The sequence below is a fragment of the Colletotrichum costaricense genome (genome assembly GCF_030867565.1).
Source record: "Colletotrichum costaricense strain IMI 309622 chromosome Unknown Scaffold_19.1, whole genome shotgun sequence".
NCBI lineage: Eukaryota > Fungi > Ascomycota > Sordariomycetes > Glomerellales > Glomerellaceae > Colletotrichum > Colletotrichum costaricense.
In genome coordinates, this window is record NW_026848248.1 from 947,145 (window position 1) to 970,027 (window position 22,883).

The 22,883-nt window shown below is 55.2% G+C and overlaps 9 protein-coding genes across 9 annotated transcripts; 5 read left to right on the plus strand and 4 right to left on the minus strand.

Annotated features, from left to right (window-relative positions):
- Nucleotides 1–208: 208 nt before the first annotated feature.
- Nucleotides 209–2,553, plus strand: CCOS01_14156 (dolichyl-phosphate-mannose-protein mannosyltransferase; the record flags this gene model as incomplete). The annotated part of the gene is made up of 3 exons (XM_060462300.1): nucleotides 209–346; nucleotides 421–1,855; nucleotides 1,910–2,553. The coding sequence occupies 3 exons, from the start codon at nucleotides 209–211 to the stop codon at nucleotides 2,551–2,553; spliced, it is 2,217 nt and encodes a 738-aa protein (XP_060307396.1).
- A 431-nt stretch (nucleotides 2,554–2,984) lies between these two features.
- On the minus strand, nucleotides 2,985–3,782 carry CCOS01_14157 (Ras family protein; the record flags this gene model as incomplete). The annotated part of the gene is made up of 1 exon (XM_060462301.1): nucleotides 2,985–3,782. One exon carries the CDS (start codon nucleotides 3,780–3,782, stop codon nucleotides 2,985–2,987), a length of 798 nt encoding a protein of 265 aa, XP_060307397.1.
- A 1,254-nt stretch (nucleotides 3,783–5,036) lies between these two features.
- CCOS01_14158 (uncharacterized protein) lies at nucleotides 5,037–5,294 on the plus strand (the record flags this gene model as incomplete). Its single annotated transcript, XM_060462302.1, has 1 exon — nucleotides 5,037–5,294. One exon carries the CDS (start codon nucleotides 5,037–5,039, stop codon nucleotides 5,292–5,294), a length of 258 nt encoding a protein of 85 aa, XP_060307398.1.
- A 716-nt stretch (nucleotides 5,295–6,010) lies between these two features.
- Nucleotides 6,011–8,352, plus strand: CCOS01_14159 (uncharacterized protein; the record flags this gene model as incomplete). The annotated part of the gene is made up of 2 exons (XM_060462303.1): nucleotides 6,011–6,023; nucleotides 6,101–8,352. 2 exons carry the CDS (start codon nucleotides 6,011–6,013, stop codon nucleotides 8,350–8,352), a joined length of 2,265 nt encoding a protein of 754 aa, XP_060307399.1.
- Nucleotides 8,353–10,329: 1,977 nt separating this feature from the next.
- On the plus strand, nucleotides 10,330–11,504 carry CCOS01_14160 (WW domain-containing protein; the record flags this gene model as incomplete). Its single annotated transcript, XM_060462304.1, has 3 exons — nucleotides 10,330–10,430; nucleotides 10,511–11,385; nucleotides 11,446–11,504. 3 exons carry the CDS (start codon nucleotides 10,330–10,332, stop codon nucleotides 11,502–11,504), a joined length of 1,035 nt encoding a protein of 344 aa, XP_060307400.1.
- Nucleotides 11,505–12,231: 727 nt separating this feature from the next.
- Nucleotides 12,232–13,272, minus strand: CCOS01_14161 (uncharacterized protein; the record flags this gene model as incomplete). The annotated part of the gene is made up of 3 exons (XM_060462305.1): nucleotides 12,232–12,458; nucleotides 12,531–12,623; nucleotides 12,825–13,272. The coding sequence occupies 3 exons, from the start codon at nucleotides 13,270–13,272 to the stop codon at nucleotides 12,232–12,234; spliced, it is 768 nt and encodes a 255-aa protein (XP_060307401.1).
- Nucleotides 13,273–14,561: 1,289 nt separating this feature from the next.
- On the minus strand, nucleotides 14,562–16,463 carry CCOS01_14162 (O-acetylhomoserine aminocarboxypropyltransferase/cysteine synthase; the record flags this gene model as incomplete). The annotated part of the gene is made up of 6 exons (XM_060462306.1): nucleotides 14,562–14,778; nucleotides 14,898–15,490; nucleotides 15,573–15,932; nucleotides 16,024–16,107; nucleotides 16,210–16,264; nucleotides 16,414–16,463. The coding sequence occupies 6 exons, from the start codon at nucleotides 16,461–16,463 to the stop codon at nucleotides 14,562–14,564; spliced, it is 1,359 nt and encodes a 452-aa protein (XP_060307402.1).
- Nucleotides 16,464–18,734: 2,271 nt separating this feature from the next.
- CCOS01_14163 (uncharacterized protein) lies at nucleotides 18,735–19,525 on the minus strand (the record flags this gene model as incomplete). The annotated part of the gene is made up of 4 exons (XM_060462307.1): nucleotides 18,735–18,843; nucleotides 18,924–19,188; nucleotides 19,258–19,386; nucleotides 19,453–19,525. The coding sequence occupies 4 exons, from the start codon at nucleotides 19,523–19,525 to the stop codon at nucleotides 18,735–18,737; spliced, it is 576 nt and encodes a 191-aa protein (XP_060307403.1).
- A 1,455-nt stretch (nucleotides 19,526–20,980) lies between these two features.
- On the plus strand, nucleotides 20,981–22,332 carry CCOS01_14164 (uncharacterized protein; the record flags this gene model as incomplete). Its single annotated transcript, XM_060462308.1, has 3 exons — nucleotides 20,981–21,216; nucleotides 21,338–21,448; nucleotides 21,909–22,332. 3 exons carry the CDS (start codon nucleotides 20,981–20,983, stop codon nucleotides 22,330–22,332), a joined length of 771 nt encoding a protein of 256 aa, XP_060307404.1.
- Between the last annotated feature and the right edge of the window lie 551 nt (nucleotides 22,333–22,883).

Here is a 22,883-nt window from a genome sequence, read left to right on the forward strand (position 1 = left end):
TTTTTTGAGTCTTGACTCGTCCGATCACTAACCAGGAGCTCAGAGCTCCTGTTCCTGGAGCTTGACTTCCACTCTTCCTGCGCACACCCCCTTGAAGCCTGCCTTCATCAACGCATTCGGCCATCCCATTTCGAGAGTCAGTCTCTACTCCCGTCCAACCCATTCCATACGCCGCCTTTCCGTTTGCTGACTGGTCTCACCAACAGCCATGGCTACCGAAAAGCCCATTGTCGCGTCCGGCGCGGACGTGGGCGATGGCGTCAGACGACGAGCCGTCCCCCAGGGCCAGTCCGTCCCCATAACGGCTGCCCCTGAAATCGACGACAAGAAGCAGCTTGTCAAGAAGGTAAGCGCCTCCCTCTACACTATCACTAGCTTTTGTGCACCTATTCGGGGACTGACGTTCATCTTTTTCCTCAGCAGAGCTCTTTCCTCGATCAATGGGAGCCCATCATCGCCCCCATCATCTTCACGGCCGTCGCCATCTTCACACGACTCTGGAGGATTGGCATCAGCGACATCGTCACCTGGGACGAGGCCCACTTTGGAAAGTTCGGATCTCACTACATCAAGCATGAATACTACTTCGACGTTCACCCGCCTTTGGGCAAGATGCTCGTTGGCCTCTCCGGTGTTCTCGCTGGCTACAACGGATCTTTCGAGTTCAAGTCTGGAGAAAAATACCCCGAGGATGTCGACTACACCTTCATGAGAGCTTTCAACGCCCTCTTCGGTATTCTCTGCATCCCCATGGCCTACTATACTGCCCGCGAGCTGAACCTCAGACGTCCCGCTGTCTGGCTTGTTACCCTCATGGTCCTTTGCGAGAACTCGTACACCACCATCAGCCGCTTCATCCTTCTCGACTCGATGCTGCTCTTCGGAACTGTTGCGACTGTTCTCTGCTGGGCCAAGTTCCATAACCAGCGCAACGATGCTTTCGAGCCCGAGTGGTTCTTCTGGCTGTTCATGACTGGTCTCAGCATTGGCTGCGTATGCAGTGTCAAGCTCGTCGGTCTCTTCGTCACCTCCCTCGTCGGCCTGTACACCATTGAGGATCTCTGGACCAAGTTCGGCAACACCAAGATGCCCGTCACCACACTGGGCGCCCACGTTGTCACCCGCGTCGTTGGCCTCATTATCGTTCCGTTCCTGGTCTACATGCTCTCTTTCGCCCTCCACTTTGCCATTCTGGACCACACTGGTCCCGGTGATGCGCAAATGAGCTCTTTATTCCAGGCAAACTTGAAGGGCACTGAGGTCGGCAAGAACAGCCCCTTGGAAATCGCCTACGGATCGCGCGCGACCATCAAGAACATGGGATACGGTGGTGGCCTCTTGCACTCCCACGTCCAGACATACCCCGAGGGCTCTAATCAGCAGCAGGTCACCTGCTACCACCACAAGGATGCCAACAACGACTGGTTCTTCTACCCTAACCGTGCGGACGCGGACTACGACGCCGAAGCCCCTCCCCGATTCATTGGCGACGGCGAGACGATCCGTCTCATCCACGCCCAGACCGGCCGCAACCTTCACTCCCACGAGATCGCTGCTCCTATGACCAAGTCCGATAAGGAAGTTTCCAGCTACGGCAACTTGACTATTGGTGACGACAAGGACCACTGGACTGTCGAGGTCGTTCGTGATGTCGCCTCCCGTGATCGCAGCAGAATCCGCACTCTGACGACGGCATTCCGCTTGAGACACCCGGTCCTTGGCTGCTACCTCCGCGCTGGTAACGTTAACCTGCCTCAGTGGGGTTTCAAGCAGATTGAGGTGACCTGCACCAAGACCAATAACCCCAGAGACTCGTACACCCACTGGAACGTCGAGGCACACTGGAACGAGAAGCGTAAGTCAAAGCTATGAATCCTGTCTATCTTGTTCAGCTTGCTAACTAGCATAGTTCCCCCTGGTGACCCCGGCTCTTACAAGTCCCCCTTCCTCCACGACTTCATCCACCTCAACGTTGCCATGATGACCTCCAACAACGCCCTTGTGCCCGACCCCGATAAGCAAGACGACCTGGCCTCGCAATGGTGGCAGTGGCCCATTCTCAATGTCGGTCTGCGCATGTGTGGTTGGGATGACAACATTGTCAAGTACTTCCTCCTCGGCAACCCTCTGGTCTACTGGGGCTCTACCGCCGGCCTAGGTGTTTTCGGGCTCGTCGTTGTCTGGTACTTGATCCGCTGGCAACGCGGCTACAACGACCTGAACTCGAAGGAGATTGACCAGATCCACTACGCCGGCCTGTACCCCGTAGCTGGCTGGTTCCTTCACTACCTCCCCTTCGTCGTCATGGCTCGTGTCACCTACGTTCACCACTACTACCCTGCGCTGTACTTCGCTATCCTTACTTTTGGCTTTTTGGCCGATTGGTTCCTCCGCAACAAGAACCAGGTCTTCCAGTATGGAGTGTACGGCGTCCTGTACGCGACCATCATTGGTCTCTACATCCTCTTCAGCCCCATTTGCTTCGGCATGACGGGCAACAACAAGCAGTACAGCTACTTGAAGTGGTTCGACAGCTGGAGAATCTCTGACTAAATCTGACAAAGAGTCAAACCAAAGATTGTATTAGAACGATTCCTCCACGGGGAATCATGCACTTGAACGGCCGAGGTTTTTTACGATTCGGCTTTTCTACCCAACTCTTTCACTCTCTGTAAGGATATGGGCGATAAAAACGGTGGCAAGATGGGGGCCTTTCGAGCTTTGGGAAAAGCCAAAGTTGACGGGATAACAACTTCCGTACATAATGCAATATGAAATCTGTTCCTTGTTCCTACTATTTCCTTCTCTCATCGTGAGTTGACCAGCCCATTGACCATACATTATAATTACAAAAAAGCGTAGTAGTACAAAGGAGGTTGCTGAATGCGAAAGAAGGAAGAAGAAAAAAGCTGCTGCTAATGGTCGTTTGGGTATCACTATCCTTCTCGTGTATGCTTTTGTTTTTGGTTCGTTTCGCGGCACATCTAACAACAGCCGCCGGCGGAGCCCTTATTGGCGTCGCCCCCTATCCTCACTTGCTTATTGCCCCCCGCACTCGGCCCCTTGACGCCAGACCTCCGATCATTGAGGTCGTATTTCCCGGCCTGGATGTTATTGTATATCCTCTCGGCGACGCGCATAAACGCCTTTTCGACGTTCTCGCCGCTCTTTGCGCTCGTCTCGACGTACTCGAAGACGCCATTCCTCCTGGCCCACTCCTCGGCCTCGTCCTTTGTCACCTCGCGCTTGTTATTGCCGTCCCCGTCCTCGCCCTGGGTGAGGTCGGCCTTGTTGCCGACGAGGATGACGACAATGTCGGGCTCGGCGATCTGGCGCAGGTCGTTGAGCCAGTCGGTCACGTGCTGGAAGGTTTGTTTGCGGCTGAGGTCGAAGACGAGGAGGGCGCCGCTGGCGCCGCGGAAGTAGGAGCGCGTGACGGATTTGTAAGTTTCCTGGCCGGCGGTGTCCCAGAGGGAGAGCTTCATGTGCTTCTGGGGCCCTTGGTCTGCGGCGGTGGCCGAAATACGCGGGGGTTCGGGGAGGCCGGCGGAGGATGCGCTGCCGTCCGGGTTCGTCTTTGGTTCCGGGGCCGGGGGAGGGGGTGGGAGAGTGTTGGGGGGGCCGACGGGGACGATGCGGGAGCCGAACTCGACGCCGATTGTCACGTCGTGGTGCGGGGAGAAGCGGCCTTCGCAGAGGCGGATGGTGAGGGAGGATTTGCCGCAGCCCGAGTCGCCGATGCAGACGAGTTTAGCGATGTAGTCCCATGGTGGAGACGACATGGCCCTTCGCGGTCTGTGACTTCGCGGGAGGTGGGAGGAGATGGGAGGAGGAGGAGGAAGTATGTGCGTGTGAGCGAGGTTCGATGCAGAGGTCTGTGGTTTTTCGCTTCCAGGCAGATAGATAGCTGCGCCGTTTGCTTTTTTCGATTGTCTCTATCGACTGGCCCGGGAGACCGTTTCTGCTGGTGACGGATGGTTTCGAAGAGGTGGAATGGAAGGGGACCGTGTATGGTTGTGGTTTAGCAATGCAGTGGTGGTGTTGTTGGTGGTTGTCGGTTGGTCTGATGTTGGAAAGCTTCAAACAGCTGTCGGTTATCGGAGCACGTGTTCAGAAGTTCACGTCCGACAAGGGGTGGACACTGGGCACTGGGAGGGGGGGGTTGCGTCGGCTCCGATTGAGGGAGACGGGCGAATTGAGTGGGATGTTTGGGAAACGGTTGGCAAGAGAAGGGATGTCGTCTGTTCTCAATGTTCGGTGTCCGCGTGGTTCCCGAGAAATGATGTTTGGACCTCGGGAATGACTTTGATGGCGACCTCTCTCTTATCCAAGTGCAAGATGACCTTCGGTTTAGGTTGTGTGAACTGCTTTCTAAAGGATCTCTGGGAGGTGGAATCGGAGATGGAAGTGTGCTGCTCTGCAAGAAATGGGGAGTTGCATCACGCTGGTCAGTGTTTAAGATGGCGTCCCCTCCCCCTGTCACAGGCTAGACCTGAGAAGACGACAGAGCCCCAGTTTAAACAGGACTGATGACCAGGGAAAGGGCGGCAGGGATTTGGCATGGTGTTATCAGTGACGCAAGTGCTTAGCGATAAGGCGAGCCGCTTGTTTGCGCAGACTCGTAGAGTACCAATACCTAGGTACCTTAGGTAAGGTAGCAGCAGCAGCATCAGCAACAAATAACAGCGACCAGCTGTGGTGATTGTCAGTTGACGATAATTGGGGAAATGACAGACTTACTCAGGACTGCATGACTCGGGACTGGAGTTCATTCGGGCCAAGTGCCTTCTTAGTTGCTGGTCTTGCGCCAGGACATGTCAGTGCCATGCAGGAAGCAGCAGTTAAGAGTCTTTGGAATCTCACAATACACATGAGGTAGGAAAAGAATGGAAGACGGCGGGCAGAAGAACCGCAATGCCTGAAGTACTCGCTCCACTGGGTATGAGAAGCAGATGCCATAACTGCATTAGAAAAAAAAACAAGGTGCAACAAGTTGAAAGACGTGCTCTAGCTCATGTAGGTTTTCCCTTGGGTTCATGCTGTATGGAGTACGGATACCTATGCGCTTCTCGGAGTTCCTAGATCAAGGCGAACATGGAACTGGGAGGAGCCCGCCAACCCGCAGCCATGGCATCTCAGGCAATCCGGGCCCTCAATGCTGCAATGCTGCAATGCATCCGCCAACTTACCGCCATATCGCCCACCACGATAAGTCCGATGAGTGCCGGCCGCAGCCCGTGGGTGGCTCCCACGTTCCCCTGCTTTGCCTGCCTCCCCAGGTATCGACGTTGTGAGTGGCTGGATTGTTAGTGAGGTAGGTACCCGGCAGGAAGGGTTCACAGGTAAAAGGTGCCTTGTCATTGTCGTGTGGGCGGTGTCGCAGGTGTCGTGTGCCATCTGTGTGCCACTGCTTAGGCTGCATCAGCGTCCGCGCTGCCTAACAGCAACAGGCGGGTAAAGCCTTGGGTTACCTAAGGTAGGTAGGTACCTTGGGTGGTGGGATTTCCACGGGCATCCCAGAAGGCAACCCCCCCGGCCATCCATGTACTTTCCCACCTAGTTCCCTCACTGGCCCGGTCCACTTCCATCAGTCACTCACCGGCCTAGGCACCTTTCACCTCTTCGTCCGTACCGCATGACCTTTGATTCATATCTCTTCCCAGAACCCGGTGCAGATGCCCTTCTCACGAGCTCTCCGGGCTTGATCAGAATTATTGTCCTTACCTTATCTCAAAGGTGGCATTCTCTCCGGTCCAAGAATAGGCCATCCGCAGGAACTGCCGTCGACCCGTCTCTTTCCAACGTTCTGTTTGCGTATACCATTAGTGTCCACCGCCGCCGCCGGCACCCAAACATTCCAGCCGTTCACTCTTTGTCCGGCATCATCATTCATAGGACCTTCGCCAGCCCGACACTTATTTGCCCCGACGTCCCGCGTTCCTGTTCTGCCACCTCCCAAGAGAACGCAAACTTTTTCTGAGGGGACAAGGTCCTCGCTATCGGTAGCACCATGTTCTCGGAATGTAAGTCTCATACACCGCTGCTGAACCATCCTCGGCGACGCCCAGCGATGGCGGTCAACTAACTGACTCGCCCCCAGATGCGTCCAGGTTTCTGGCGCAATCACAGTCCCGACTGTCCAACTTTGCGGGCCAAGATCAAGGCAATGAGAACCCACCACGACAACCGAACGACTGGTCATCGCGAGGCCCTCCTCGAAATGGCGGGCGCTCCTTCCTAGGTAGAGGCTACGGAGGAAACCCCTACCAGACGGGCGGTTCGCGTTATGGTCAAATGGGCTTTGCCTCCCGCATGTCCGCCGCCCAGGATGCACCGCTATTCCACAGCACGCTCGATGAGTACATGGAGGAGGACGAAGAAGACGAGAGGGATCGCGAGGCTGCGGATATGGCCGCCCTCCACATGTCTCGGCGCGTGGCCGCCGCGAGCAAGATGGCAGAGAGCTCCGAGACGGAACCAGACGCTAGCCGCGGCTCGTTGGAACAGAGCAGCGAAACACCGGGCCGAAGATACCAGGATCGCGGGTTGCGGAGAGGTATTCGCAGCAGTTGGAACGGTACGAGGAGCTTCAGTGGACGGAATCGTGGGAGGGATGTCATAGACGAAGAGTCGGAGGATGTCCCGCGAGAAACTTCCGACCGGGAGTCAGATACGAATCCTAAAATGGTCGACATTGGGCTAGATTCCCAGATCATGGACGACGACGACCCATCTGCGTCGCTGCTGAACGAGGCGGCCACGGACTCGAGCCCGCCCGCCTTCCAGAAGTTTCAATCCAAGTCCGGAGACCGCAAGTTCCCACTGAGGAGGGAAGCTACTCGAGAAGATGACTTTGACGAGGCCCGCCGGGCCAGCTCCGACGATGAGGCCCTGCCTGCCACTGTCCCCCTGATCGAAGGAGAACTCTTCAAGTATGACCCGTTCTTTGCCTGGATCTTCCTTATTGCGCTTGCCGGTCTGGTGTCTACATTTGTGCTTGTCTGGCTACACACAGGCACGCCCAAGAAGGGATGGGGTGACACCGTCTATACAACATTACAAGCATCCTTTCACATGCTCGCTGTGGATACTCTCATTTCGATCCTGGTATCCTTTGTGTGGCTCGCGGCGCTTCGATCCTTTGCCAGGCCGGTGGCAATGGTGATTCTTGTTGCAGTACCCATCATCATGTTTTCATTCACACTATACCCCTTTATTTCTAGCTATGAAGGCAGATCACATGGGGCCAGCTTCCAAGATCGAGCGATGCGATGGGCTGCTCTTGTCCCTGGCATCGCAGCCTGTGTCTGGGTGTACATGGCTTGGCAGGGCCGCAACGCCATCCGTCAGGCGATTGAGATATTGGAGTTCTCCACGAGAATTCTTGCAGCAAACACGGCACTCCTCATCTTGGGTTTCAGCTGTCTCGCAATCATAGTGTCGTGGACCTGGGTCTGGATGTGGATGTTCTCGAGAATCTTCTTGGGAGGATACTTCTCCAGAAGACTTGCCAGGTTCATCATCAGCGTGTCCAGCTGGTGGCTGGGTATCTGGTTCGTGCTGATGTACATGTGGACGATTGGAGTCATCAATGCGGTGCAACGGGCGACTACAGCAGCGACAGTATCCCAATGGTATTTCCACCGCAACGCGGCGCCGGCCCCAACGTCGGCGGAGATTGTCACGGCCGCGCTCAACCACGCGACGACGACCATATTTGGCAGCATCTGCGAGTCGACGTTGATTGCGCTGCTTATCCGGGCGCCGCTGCTCGTGCTGCCACGCAGGATGGCTAATATCCTGCAGCACATTGCTGCCATGTGGATTCCGACGCCCATCGCAGCGCTCACGAACCCTCTCACCATAACCTACGGAGCGATTCACTCCCAGAATCTCCACACGGCGGCTCGCGGCCTCAGCCAGATGGACTTCTTGTCCCCACAACGCCCTACGACAACCCTGACACCGCATGTGTTCAGCACACGGCGATCCAGTCACTCCCCTTTACTTCCTTATCGGCTCGCAAAGATGCTTCTATATGCGACACGGTTCATCATGGCAACGGGACTCGGTTTTGCAGGATGGGTCATGACGGCGAAGCAGCTCTCTATCGCTCTGCCGGACGGAATGGGGGTACGGGGCTCGGCGTACGCATACGTGGTTGGCATAGTAGCCAGTTTTATTGGATTTTCGGTCATGGGCGCCATGGAAGGTATTCTCAGTGGCATTCTGGATGCGGTCGTCATCTGCTACGGCAGCGAGCGGCGGATGGCCAGCGGAGGTGGCGCCTACTGCATGGAGGCGGCCTACCTCTTTGGAGAGAGGAGACGGGACGAGAGAGGCCTGCCATGAGGCAGGTCTTACTCACGATACCTGTAGTTATTGTTTTTGCTTGTTACAGCACTTGGAGAAATTGTATACTTGAGAGGAACCAGGAGTTTTGCCTGCGCTAGCGTGCTTATGTGTCTAGATGGGATAGACGCCTGAGGGTAGGGCCCTTTTTTCGATGGAACCTTGCTTTTTTTTGGTGGCACTTCTTCCTCGTTATATGGTGATGAACCTGATGACCGGCCTTTGTGGATTTGTACGTCTGTGTGAGTTGCTGAATTGGGCCCATGAAGTTGGAAATGACAATGCCAAGAACCTGAGATATGCTGCGCCACAGGTGTCTTCGCAATCCCCAAAGGTCAACGCCTTCGCCCGGGAGAAGTGGTTCTCTTGGAAACGAAGCGGAATGGGGGAAATGGGCTAGCATTGGCGCAGGGGGCTTGGTTGTTGACCCTCTCACTTTTGCTCTTTGGTATGTGTGAGCATCACGACCCGAGGGTTGAAGTTGATGATCAGGTATTGGAGGGCACCGCCACACCGTGGGAAGAGATGGGCTGGGTCACCTGTACCTCGCCTGATGATTCCGTCTATTCGATTGTCAAGCAGGCAGAAGAGTCACTTTGCCATATGATGAGTTAGACTACGAGGGTAAAAATGTCACCAGCCACAGTTTTTGTGCGTCGTCAATGATTACTTGTTTGCCATCCATTCAAAGATTCAAAGAAAGTACCTTATTAACAAGGTATCAGAACACTGGAGCGAAGGGTCAAACTCCTCGGTACCTTGGGGCTCCATCATTGACGGGCCTGTGCGAGACGTTTCCAGTTGGACCTGAGGTGGCTTTTTTGGAGGGGAATCGGTTTTACTGCAGACGGGGAGGGGTACCGTCGGGGTATAAGAAAGCTTGTTTTACGCTGCAGAGGGACTTGTCGGATACCTTGCCTTGCGTATCGGCTCTCCGGCATCCCGGGTCGCAGTGGGAAAGCGAACAGGCAGGCAGAGTGGCCACTGGCAGAGAGGTATGAGAGGGCGGGGGGGCCACAGGTGAGGGGCGGCGGCGTGAGGGGCACCTAGGTAAATCCGCTGGACAAGCATCAGCGGAGAGGGAGGGGCTGTGCTTTGCAGCTCGCAGCAGCTCGCATCATGCTGTTGCAGCATAGCCAAGATGGAACCCGCAGGATGGGACTGGACTCTGGACTGGACTGGAAGAGGCGAGATAGGCACACAGTGGCAGTGAGAGCAGCTTCGAGAAACGGGATCGAAGGGGACTAGAGCCCGGCTGCGATCTGACTTTGCCTTACGTAGGTAATTGTCTAGCTATCCGTACCCTTTGTGCCTCTTGTCCTCTATCCAAGCTTGGGACCTTGCCAGCACATCATGTCATCGACACGACGGACAACAGCGACTGTGATCTCCATGCTCGCCGTACCGTTCGAGAAGGTGCCAGGTTCAGTGAGTGAAGACACGAAGCCTCGGTGAATTACTTCCTTATTCCACTAATTATCCGCCAAGATGCCTCTGGAAGGCGGGAGCAGCGGAAACATCGGGGTGTTATTGGGTACGCAGTCTAGGTTCCCTCCGGTTAGCTAGAGGAGGGGGAAGGGAACCGTTCCAAAACTGAAAGACGTAATCCCGGCCCTCCGCGCTCAGCTCCAATCGACCTATTGCGCCTCCCCATTACAACACCTGACACCCCGCGGTAAGAGGTAGGAGGCAATACTTTCCCTCTTCCCTTCCCCCAAAATCCCATCTCATCCCAACTTCGAACACTGGTACCTTTTTCCCTCTACAAAGATTTCTCGAGTTATCTGAAGTAGCTGTCGAGACTAAGAAACTTTGTTTGTCCATTCGCATAGATATACACGCCCACAACTCATTCACCTACACCAAACAATCTACCCCGAACCACATCGATCGATTGAAAGGTCTCGCACCACCGAGAAGTTCTAATCGCATCTGAGCAGCATTACCACTTCTGCGCCTGACTTTACTATACTACACATGGCCGACGATTTCGCTCCCCCGTCGGGTCCCCCGCCTCCCAAGGCCCCCGAGGTTCCTCCCGGCTGGATCGCTAGATGGAACGACCAGTACAAAGAATGGTAAGCCCAGACATCACTACCTCAATAACTATCTGTCTCTCTTTCATTATGCTCGCCGACGCTAACAAGCGCACTTCCAGGTTCTACGTAAACCTCCACACCAAACAATCTCAATGGGATAAGCCGACAGAGCCTGCCCTCCCTCCCCCTCCCCCACCAGCAGAAGACGGGCACCCGGGCGGCCCCCCTCCGGGTTACGCCCCGCGCCCCGGCGACCACCCGACGCCGCCGGTCGACCAAAAGCACAACCCCTACGACCAAAAGGGCAACCCCTACGACCAAAAGGGCAACCCCTACGAGAACCAGTCCTCGACCCCGCAGCCGCCCGGCGCAGGCGGCTCCAACACAATGTCCGAGGACGAGCGCCTAGCCCGCCAGCTCCAGGCCGAGGAGGAAGCTCGCGCTCGTAGCGGCGGCGGCGGCGGCAGCCACTCCCCTATGCCGCCGGGCTACAACCTCCAGCAGCAGCAGCACCAGCAGTCGCAGTCGCCGTTCCCCGACCAGCTCCCGCCCCGCGCGCAAGAGACAAGGGGAAAGAGCTCCGGCGGCTTCTTGGGCAAGCTGCTGGGCAAGGCCAAGACAGGCGGCATGGGCAGCTCGAGCCACGCCCAGCCGCAGTACGGAGGGTACCCACAGCAGCAAGGATACGGCGGCTACCCGCCCCAGCAGCAGTATGGCGGTTACCCCCCTCAGCAGCAATATGGCGGCTATCCGCCTCAGCAGGGTTACGGAGGATACCCTCAGCAGCAGGGCTATGGCGGATATCCCCAGCAGCAGGGCTACGGCCGGGGCATGGGTGGAATGGGTGGAATGGGCGGCGGTCGGAAAGCCGGCGGCGGCGGCATGGGTATGGCGGGCGGTCTTGCGCTCGGTGCCGGTGCCGGTCTGCTTGGTGGTGCCCTGATTGCGGATCACATCAATGATGAGCAGCAGGAGGCGTACGCTGATGGATACAGTAAGTTGCACCCTTTGAGTCTAAGGCTTGATATTTGAATAATTGCTAACTTTGGTACAGACGACGGACAGGACAATGATGATTTCGGCGGTGGTGACGACTTTGGAGGTGACTTCTAAGTGACTGATACTGGATTACGGCCAGCTTATTTTAACGTACCTTACTAAATGGATCATGAGAGAATGGTTGGCAGGTAAAGGGGTGGACTAGGGCGGGTTTCAGGGGGGCATCGCTGCGTCTAATATGCGTTCTTCTCATGAGTAAAAAGAGCCCCTGTTGCATTTGAACATCATGTCTCTTTGCCTTTTCAGACGAACGCTATGATGCATCAGCCTGTGTGACGACGAATATATCTTTGTAGCATTGCAGATCCAATCTTGATACTACTATCAGTAACAGAACAGAAACACGAAAATAAGTAGGCAATGACGGATACGGACCACTCAACTCGCGCCTCTCGGCCGGCGCCACCTCGACTTCCTTGGAGTATACGTTGCTTCAACCACTCCACCGTCGTAGTCTGACCTGACCCGCCCACATAAACGGGTGCCTACTGTGCTGGTGACGAGAACCGGTGTTGCGGACGGTTTCACGTATACCTGGGCTGCCCGAGGTAAGGCATGATCACCAGCCCAATGACACGCAAGAAAGTGTTAATGGTAGTATGGGCTTCCGATATCCTTACTTCACCAAAGTTCGTAAAACGTATTTTATAGGGAATCGAGGTCCAAGAAGCGCCGTAGGCTGTACCCCATGTCTTATAGGGGCCGTGATAACAATCTTGAGCAACCGTGTAATTGTACTCTGCCTCCCCCGCATTACTTCCCTCTTCCACGACACTCTCTCTTACCTCCGCACGCCCTTCTCCTTCTTCCCACCAGCTCCACCACTCGAGGCACCAGAACCGGAAGACTCTTCCTTCTTGCTGCTGCCGCCGGTGCCGGCGAGGAAGCCCGCCATGTCAAAGTTGGCCATGGGGTTCGCGTCGCCGCCCCCGCCGCCGCCGCCGAGGAGGGAGTTCATCGGGTTGCTCTTTTGGCGTTCTTCGAACTCGGCGCGCATTTCGGGGTCCACTAAAAAACGGTTCGTGTTAGGATGACTTTCCGTCGAGGAACGGGGGAAGAGGTTTCGGGTTCTGAACGTACTGTTGTCCATGAGGTAGGGCATGCCGAGGAAGATGCCCATGCTGATGAGGCCGAGGAGGATCATGGGGTTCTTGAGGATGGTGAGGATGGAGACTGCGAGGTTGGGTTGTCAGCGTTTTCTGTGCTCCCCGGTTGTTTCGATATCTCGGGAAAGAGGTGCTTGTCGTGAAAAGTGCCGACAGCTCTGGGAGCTCGGCTTCCTCGCCATAGACACCAAACAAACCCGACACTATTAAATTCATAGAGGAGGTCATAGGGACGAAAGGGAAAAAGACGGGAAGAGAAAATACTCACACTTGCTCCTCTCCACAAAATAATTCTTCTGCCCCAACACCCTGACCTCAAACCCCTTCGCACCGCCCTCAAACTCCTTGGCCGCATACGCCTCGCCCTTGTTATCCCAATCGTTACCGCGGTACGTCTCCCACGCCGCCAACCCGCCCTCGGCATCGACATCGAGTCTCAGGGGCGCGAAGGCGTGGGTCGCGCAGTGGATGTCGACGAGGTAGGAGGAGCCCGCGCTGCCGCTGCCGCTGCCGCCGCCGGTGAGGTTGTGGAAGACGAACGTGTTTTTTACGGACAGGGGCGCGGAGAAGGTGGCGCCGAGGGAGGAGAGCGTCGCGTGGGTTGACGGCGGGAGGATGTAGGGGTTCGGGAGGGCTTGGGAGGAGGGGATCGAGAGGGTTAGGGAGGCGGCGGATGCTGATGTCGCCGCGAGGGCGAGGGTTGCGAGGAGGCGCATTGCGAGATGGGGCGGTGTCGACCGAGAATATTCGTTGGGTGGTTCTTGGGCGAGGGAGGGTATTCGGAAGTAAGAACGACAAGCAAGAAGAGACGGGGTAACGAAAGGGAGACGAAAGAAGACTTTGTCGAGAGGGCGGGGGGAGGATTTCCGTGATGTTCTTCGAGGTGGGATGTCGAGGAATATAGCTAAAATCGGCGGGCCGTGGGATTTGGAGCTTGGATGGGGATGGGACACACACAGAGAGAGAGAGCAAGACAAGAGGCGTCGTTGAATGGAGCGAACCTCTCTCGGCCAATCAGAGTCCGTTGGCGGAGTAAACCGGTGGTCGTCTACCGCGCGCCGGGGGGGGTTGTGGAGACGGCGAACATCCCCCCCCGCCCATTCCAGTTGGGAGCTACCTACTTATTCGCACCGGCGCCGGTTTTTGGCCGGGTCGGATTACAACCACAGACCTTGTCGGGATCCCGCACGTTTCTTCGTTCCCGCGATTCTGAGGGTTTGTTCGTAGGGTTGTATGTACGCAGAACAGCTGTCAGTCCGTCAACCTTGTGACTCCATCTCAGCTCCTGTATCTATCAACCCCCACGAATATCTGCCGCCCAAATCACTGGGTCTCCATCGCATTGCAACGGCAACATGTGTTTTCGCATATCCACACAAGAAAGGTGAAGACTAAAAATGCCGTCGCGCCGCCCACTAGGAATTTGTGGCGTCGGCACGTTTCATTTCGTTGCGTGCTTTGCGAGTTGCCACGGGGGGAAGCCAGGCCGGGCTGATCACACAACTTTCTTATCGGAGGATGGACACCAGGGATCAGGAGGGGTTCACTTTTTCACGCGCATCCATTTTCCTTCTGATCTTCGGTACCTGGTGTGCCTGGGTAGGTATCTTTCATGGCTTGGGCCGGGCATGGACTGGCGTGGCAGATGTGTGATGTGCGCCACTCGTCCCTTGCTTATCACATCTACAGCGGACGTCGTCGGACGCGGGAATCCAGGCCTGGGCAACGGTGACTTGGCTGGGTCAAAACTTTGCGTGTGTTTCTGATCATGTTGCACGAGGAACGATCAAGGGGGTGTTTCAAGCATGATGGCGTTTCTTCGGCTTTCTCTTTTCTCTCCATGCAAACAAAGCCACGTATTGATCAAGACAGGGCGACCAGGTAAGACAAGAATCGTAAGTTGCTTTTTCTACGGGTATTTTATCGTTCTCGTACATTTGGCAGAAAAAACAAGGCAAAAAACAGAAATCAATCATTTCAGGCGCGCGCATGTCTTGTCACCGACCTACGGCGCAAGCGGCGCGTCGTCCTGCTTGGTCTCGGCCGCGGGGGCGGGCTTGCCCGTGGTAGACGCGGAGGAGGCATTCTTGAAGGACTGCTCAAAGTCGGCGATGATGTCGTCAATGTGCTCCGTGCCGACCGAGATGCGAATGAGGTCCTCGCTGACGCCGGAGCTCGTCTTCTCCTCGTCGGAGAGCTGCTCGTGGGTGGTGGTCCAGGGGCTTTTTGGCCATGGTTAGCGGGTGGAATTATTGGTCAAAAGAGAGAGAGAGAGGGAGAGCAAGTGCTTTCTCTAGTCTGCTGTACTCTCTCACTCCATGGTGAAGGGGTGTAAACTTACTGAATAGCCAAGGTCTTGGAATCACCGACGTTGGCGAGGTTAGAAATGAGCTTGAAGCCGTCAACAACCTGGCTACCAGCATCACCACCGCCCTTGACGCCGAAGCTCAAGACACCACCGAATCCGCGCTTGAGGTACTTCTTAGCCGTCTCGTGGTACGGGTGGCTCTCGAGACCAGGATACGACACCCAGCTCACGTAGTCACTAGCCTCGAGCCACTTGGCGAGCGCGAGTGCGTTTTGCGCGTGGCGCTCGGCGCGCAGCGACAGGGTCTCGATGCCGATAATGAGCTGCTGGGCGGCAAATGGATTCAGGGAGGCGCCGAGGTCGCGGAGGATCTCAACGCGGGCGCGGATGATGAAGGTGATGGGGCCGAACGTCTCCCAGAACTTGAGGCCGTGGTAGCCGTCCGAGGGCTCCGTCATTTGCGGGAAGCGGCCGTTGTCCCACTTGAACTTGCCGCTGTCGACGATGACACCGCCGATGGTGGTGCCGTGGCCGCCGATCCACTTTGTCGCCGAGTGGACTACGATGTCGGCGCCGTGGTCGATGGGGCGGATGAAGTAGCCGCCTGCGCCAAAGGTGTTGTCGACCTGTGGGTTTACGGTGTTAGCTTGCCGTCTGATGTTGGTGCAACTTGCGATGGAGACGGAAGGGGGGGGGGGGGGGACTTACAATGACGGGGACGCCCTTCTCGTGCGCAACCTTGGCAATAGCCTCGAGGTCCGGGACGTTGTACTTTGGGTTTCCAATGCTCTCGACGTAGACGGCCTTGGTCTTGTCGTCAATGGCGGCGGCGATGTCCTCGACGCGGTCGCCGTCGACAAACTTTGTGTGGATGCCGAGGCGGGGGAGGAAGACCTTGAACTGGTTGTATGTGCCGCCGTACAGCAGCGAGGTGGAGACGATGTTGTCGCCGGCGTGCGCGAGGGCGTTGATGGCGATGAACTGGGCGGCTTGGCCAGAGGATGTGGCCAGGGCCGCAACACCGCCCTCGAGCGCGGCGATGCGCTTCTCAAAGACGTCGACGGTGGGCTGGAGGAGTGGGAAGGAGGGCACGGTCAGTTTTCGAGCTTGGTACACTATATAACATGAGGTTGTCGAGGAAAGTGTGACTTTGACGTACGTTCATGATACGGCTGTAAATGTTGCCAAACTCCTTGAGGCCAAAGAGCCTCGCGCCGTGAGCGGAGTCATTGAAGGTGAAACTCTACACATATTGAGATCAGCTGTCAGCACTGCGATGTTTGCGCCCGCGCTCGCGAGAGAAGAAGGCTTGGTTGCTCGTCGTCGTCGGGAAGGTTTTACGAACCGTGGTCGCGTAGATTGGGACGGCGCGCGAGTTTGTGGTTGGATCGGGTTCCTGGCTACAGAGACACGATAATCCCCACACGTCAGCTTGTTATCAGGTCTCGAACAGCTCCAAAAGCAACGGGAAGGTTGTTTTCCTCCCCCGAAGGCATGTTTGCTCGGTGTGGTGGTGGTGGGCAGTGGTCATGAAAGAGAGCATACGTACCCCGCATGGAGCTGGAGAGTCTCAAAGTTCTTGCTCAATTCTTCAGCCATTGTTCAAGTTTAACTTTATTCTTTAGCAAAGAATGTGTATACAGAAAGAGGGAGGAATTGGAGACACGGAGAAGAGATGAGGAGGGGAAGGAGGCAGGTTTTCTCTAAAGGTGTGCGAGCACAAGAGCAACGGGGACGGTGACGCGCTTAAGAGAGAGAGAGACACACACAAAAGAGACGGGCCGGCAACGGAGTACGCAACGGCAAACGAAGAGCACGGAAGAGGGGAGGGGGAGGGGGGTAAGTAGGGGTCGTTGTCCAGCAATGGGAAGAGTGAGGCAGAGAAAATGGGCTAGCTACGATGATGCCATTGAGGGGACATCACACCATAGGTCAGACTGTTGTATGAGTGTATGTATATGCAATTGACCTCTTGGCCTTGTAAGGAGGGTCACCAGGGACCGAAGAGAAAAAGTTGTCTACCAGGTAAGGTAGCTATCTCAGGGAAGCAACTTCTCAAAGGTATCGTTTCCCGATGGAGGAGGGGACCCCTCCAAATCCCGCGGTCAGCTACCAGGGAGCTTGAATAATAGCCAATTGGATCCGAGGAAAACGTCCAATAGTTTGGTTCCGTCGACAAATGAGAGCTTTTCACATTTCTCATCTTTTTACGATGCTGCAGTAACGGCTGGCTCTCTCGTCGCTCATGCGAGGTGAAGTGCTGGTGAGGTGAGAGCTCTTGGAGCTTTGAGGTGCGAAGAGAGCGCCGATTTAGGCAATGGGGGTGGGGCTTGGCCAGAGCACGCAATCGACGCCGAAATGTCACTTTGCGGGGCAAATGGCACCAAAGGAGGGGCAACGGGAGGCAGAGAAACCCACTAGACCCCCCGCGAGATTTGGAGAAGTTTTCTTGTCAATCGGTGTGGTTGCCGGCCGAGGGTTCACCGAGTGCCTAATCGTCTCATTGGACTTGTCTTCATTACCACAGTGAGATTCTGCGTCTTGCTGACCAAAAGATACGAGGCAAGATTGCTGTATGCAGAGTGGAAGCCTAGCTCTTGACCGTGTCGTTATTTACGTGTGGGGGGCAAGTTTGGGGGCCAATTGACATTTCTTTTCACCGCAATCACGGACAGACTTACCTTTGCAAGACACCGTCTACCGGCCGACTCGAGGAACGCTTCCACCCCCGACAACCTCACCTCGACCGGGTCCCACGGCTCACGATGCCGGCCCGCGGATGTCGGTCGTGGACTCTGGGGAGGTGAACTGTGTGGATCAGAAATCATTGAACCGGTCGAATCGTTTTCCCGCAAACGGCTTGAAAGAAACAGCCTCCAAGTGTGGACACACAAACAATCATGACCTGTTGAACAGCTACCTTGGGTATAGTCGGGAAACATGAAAGCACGACATAGACTCGTTAAGTTGTTCATCCAGAAGTACCCCGTATCACATCCCAAGGCCCCAACAAAGAAGAACATGCGGAACAGCCAAACCAAAAACGTAGGCTGATCTCGTTTGTCCTGTACTACATGCCGCATGCCGTAGTACGATGCAAGGTAGCAAGCACAGTTAGTCTACTCGGATGGAAATTTCAAACAGGAGGCAACTCCGTAATCCAATTCATATGCTTCAGGAGGGACATGAAAATGTTAATGAAGCTCAATAACACGCATTGCCGCTCGCCCAACTCAGCCACCCTTCAGAAGGCTCAGAGTTGACGGGCAAGCAGGGACTCCCAGTCGGTGATTTACAACCCCACCAAAAACTACCTTATCCACTCCGTCACTCTGAGTACGTAGTACAAATGCGCACCCCTATACGCAGTACGAGTGGTCTCCAGCGGCAGTGTATCCAATAAGAACCGCCACGTCGTTATACGCGCTGACCTCCCTGTTTGCCTCTTCCTCTTAAACTATGTTTAGTGGTAGATCATTGTTCGGATTTAAATTAATAAATGCCTTTTTTAAGAAAGTAGCATGACAACGCCGACGTGGGTTCTCCTGGAAAAGCTATGTAAGTGGTGGTATCAACCAACCCCTTTCGTATGGATTGTTGTTCAACGTCGATGTCAAAGTAGCACGCGGCAGAAGTAGGTGAACCAAGACTAAGAGATTATGGGTAGGAAGACTACAGACCGCAGCCTATAGAATAGTAATAATACGGATAGCATCTACGTCCTTATTGAAAATGACCAACCCAAAAACCAACTGTATCCGATTCACGCACTTTTTTCCGTTGTACCTTGGGTTCAGTGTCAACCGATTGACACCAAACACATCCGCTGCTGTTACTTCCCCCATTTCCCGTTTCGTGTGAACCAGTCATCTAGACGAGGTTCACATCACTAAATCCCGGGCCGTAGATGCGTCTCTGGTCGAGTTCCCAGATGGATTTTCGATCGCTCTTGCGGTCCCACGACGGCATCCGCTTGGCTCTAATCAGTTCCACAGATGCCTCACGTCTGCGCTCCTCAAGGGCGACGTGGAAAGACTTGAAGGAGTCGGCGTAGCTTACGCAGACTCCTTCATTTGAGGAGGGGGGCCAGCGGCGCTGGGCTTGCGGAACCCCGTCTTGAAAACATCCTTGACCATGAGGAGGGAGGTGCCGGACCAGAGGGCGAACTCGAAGGCGGCCAAGACGGTGTCGGCACGGGCAACAGCGCACACGGTGCCACGGCAGAAGAGAAGCTTGCTGAGGAAGACGGCGAGGGCAATGAAGCCGGCGAAGTAGAAGAGGACGTTCAGGAGCTCAAAGGCAACGGCACCCCAGGGGTGGGAGGCTAACATGGTGTTAGTTGATTTGTTTCACTCCAAACAAATCTCAACTTGGAAGATGGGGTGAGACTCACCTCTAGGAGCGAACTTGGGAACAAGCTCCAGGTAGGCAATCGAAATGAAAGACCAGAGCGGTACGAAGACCAAGAAGTTGACCTGGGACGGGGACGAAGTCATCGTGTCCATGTTGTACCAGTTGGCGACTGCAAGCACACAGTCAGCGCATAGTTCTCTCCCACCCTAGCCACCATAGGTTCCTCATCACGTACTGAAGGCCGAGAGACCGAGGATCACCAACGCCAGAACACCCTGGACAATTCGGAGAGGAAGAATGAGACCCATCTTGTCGATTTTCGTGATCGTTTCGTTAGAGATTCGTAAGGTTCGTTTCGACGGAGGAGAAAGGAGACGAAAGTAAGGAGAGAAAAATTGTATGGTAAATAAGTCTAAGCTGCCCCCAGTGCGCTGTTGAGAAGTGAAGAAGGAAGTTTGACAAGAAGAAAAGGGTGGAAACGGTCGAGCGGGAAAAGGTCCAAGAAGAGGCAGCACAGCATGAAAGAGGGGAAATCACTTATGCTTTTGTATGGGCTGGGCAGTCCCATCTCTCCCTGTCTGAGTGTTTGAGAGGCGGAACATGTAGTCGCGGCTCTAGTCATCACTGGACACCCATGGGTAGGGTTGGTGCTGGGCAATGCACGGCCTGAGACCTCTGAAATGCATCTGAAACGGGACTCCCCTGGGCCGTCGCCATGCGCTATCCAGACGAGAAGATGGTGTGTAGCAGGGCCCCAGAAATCCCCATGGACCAATCCCAGCACAAGATCAACAGAGCCTCCTCTTCATGCCGGCTCACGGCTTGGCGCTGGCAGGTAACACAGTACCTAGTCTTGACTGTCTTGTTGCGTTTGGTTGGACGGCCTGGGGTGTTGGTTATGTCGTATCTTGGCTGTCGTTGTGCCCTCTCTGGCGCTGGCCTCGTGGCAGGCTTACATCAAAGGGGGGGCTAACGAATACAATGAGTGGTTCTTGATGGAGACGCGCACACGCATTTGTCGGACGACAAGACGTGAACTGGGTTCCGCGGGCGGAGCTTGATCGGCGATACGACGCCAGCGGGCGGCAATGCTCTCCTCAACTCTGAACGTGAGTAAGAGCCCACGAGAGAGGCAGAGAGAGCCTCGTCATGCAGGAACGGCGATATTGAGCATAGGCTTGGAGAGTCTGGAAGCCAAATTAACGTTGCATTGCTGCAGCGATGCGAACTGCCAGCAACGACAAACCATACTGCATAGCCTTGCCTCACTCCGACCTCATTTAGGTAGGCCAGCCCTGATAGCGACAGGTGTGGGTGGGTTTGGCAGACTTGAGGTGAAAGGCTGGAGCGAGATCTTCAGATTGAGAAACACAGAGAGGCGGCATGTACTGTGTCTGCGGGACTACACAAGGTGCCTACCAAGGCCAATGGCAGGCTGGTGCAGATGCGCGAGTCTGCAGGCCAGAGGCTCAGGACTCGGAGGGTTTGAGGCTGAAGAGCAGCGAGTCTCAAGATGCCAAGCATGATTCGCCCGGGGCCCAGCATGTGTCACCGAACTTTCGACGACGGGCCATCTCGTGTTGTGGGTGTTGAAACAAATTGGGACTAGAGTAGACTGGCAAAACGTAGCAAGAAGAGTAGGTAGGTCATGGGAATCAATGGAAGTGTGGACGGGATTTGGAGCTTGGCTTCGTTGCGACGAGACCACAGACGAGGGCGAGGACGATGAATGGGGTGGAAACCGCAAAAGGGAATGCAGATGGATGGGACTCGTAAACTGCAGAAAGAACCTAAGAGAAAAAAATGTCCGAACGTATCTTGTTTCCTCGCTACCAGGTCTACCCCGTTCCTGCCTCCTTCGAGACCCTCACGATTCCCATTTAGCGGGCGGGTTGTGGGTTGCCAAACTCTCCAACGCTCCTCCCCTGTCAAGTCTATCTGTCCGGGCAGGGAAAGAGCCAAGAGCTATGGAAGTCTCTTGCCGCGAAGTATACCTGAGGTAGGTAAGGTAGTTTAAGGTACGTGGGTACGTACCTACCCAGCTAGAGTCTCCCGTCGGTTGAGGTGTGCTTAGTAAAGACCGGCAGGACCTCTTTCTCTGAAGCACTTGACGCACTCAGGACTCAGGAGAGGGAACATGGACGTTTTGTCAAGCCAAGCGCCATGGAAGATCTACGGCAGAAACAGTACGGCGGACGTTACAACGCCAAGGGTGCCGCCCGAGTTTCTCTGTACATGAGCTAGTGTCAGGGGATTTCGAAACAGCAGCAACGATGTACCATCCATACCGCTCACTCCGTACGGGATACACTACGAATAAGAGACTACGGATACATCGCCTTACGTGCAGGCACCACCTGGGGGAGGAAATCTTGGCTTCACGTATCATCCGCAGGGGCCTCCCGTCACCTACCGATGCGGGAAACCGGGGACATGCAGGCGAATGCAGGCCCCAAGGGCCCCAAAGTCGTCGTCGCTTCTGTCGTCTCTCTGTTCCACGTTCCACCACTCCGCAACCACACTTTGCTGTTCTTAAAAAAGCTGCTGAGACGCCGCACAACCTGCTCCCAGACTCAGTCCGATACTCAGATTGCCAAGGATTCTCCCTCGACAGATTCTTCATACTCTTGGCATTCCCTTCTTCCTTGCTGCTTCCTGCTGACACATCTTGCCTCTTCTATACTTCTGCAGGGTCTTTGCGCAGTCAAACTCGCCATTCTGCCCCCCTCCACGAGTCCACCCTCGACGGCCCCGACCTGTCTCACGACTCGCTGCAACAGCGGCTGCCTCTGCCGACTTGGCCAGCCTCGAAACTGCTACTCTATCAAAGCTTCGCCTCGCCAGACATCATGTCAGAAAGGCTTGGATTTGCTGGGCATCGAAACCATCCGCTCATCCTCCACCCTCGGTGCCGACTGTATGGGGTTCCCCCATAATATTGGCACTGCATCGGACGCTCTCCAGACTCTTGGCCACCATCGGAGAGTCCATTTCTGCCACCCGTAGAGCCTCAACGCAGCACCCAACTTCTTGGCAGCCCATATGGAATTCGCCTGATCACTACATCTCCGCCCAAATCACTCTTCGCCGCATGAAAGAACATTCTCAAGTCTGAGCTGCTCAGAACCGTGCCGTATCAGTCCGACTTACAAAAGCAACACACTACTGAATTTCCACATATGGGTTCTGTGGCCGACTCGCCTACTTTATCTGCATGTCTTGTTTCGATATTATTAGTAGCGTATTTATACGCGAAGAAACGAAAAACTTCCACGGAGATCACACCCTGGCCATGTAGTGCGGACCAGCCAACAACGCCGGCCTGCCCTCGCTGCTTTCTAGCCACGTCTTCCCCTCTTATCACGAGACTCTGATTCTCTGTGTGTTTCCGAGACTCTCAGAAATGGCAGTCTGAAAAGAACAGCTGGCCTACGTCGTGTCATCCCGAAGCCCATACGAGTCATCCCAGAACTTATACTCCTGAGGCATGCAATCGGCACCCGAGCACACACTGATCGGACGTGATCCAAAACGTAGACACTTGTTTTGTGTTTCTCTAGTCCCGCCAGAGCCGTTTTCTGTATCATCAGCGTCTTCTTACAATTGACACGTCAAAGCTGTCGTAGGCTTATTCGTACCTGTAGCTGATGTCTGTCACTCAGTTGT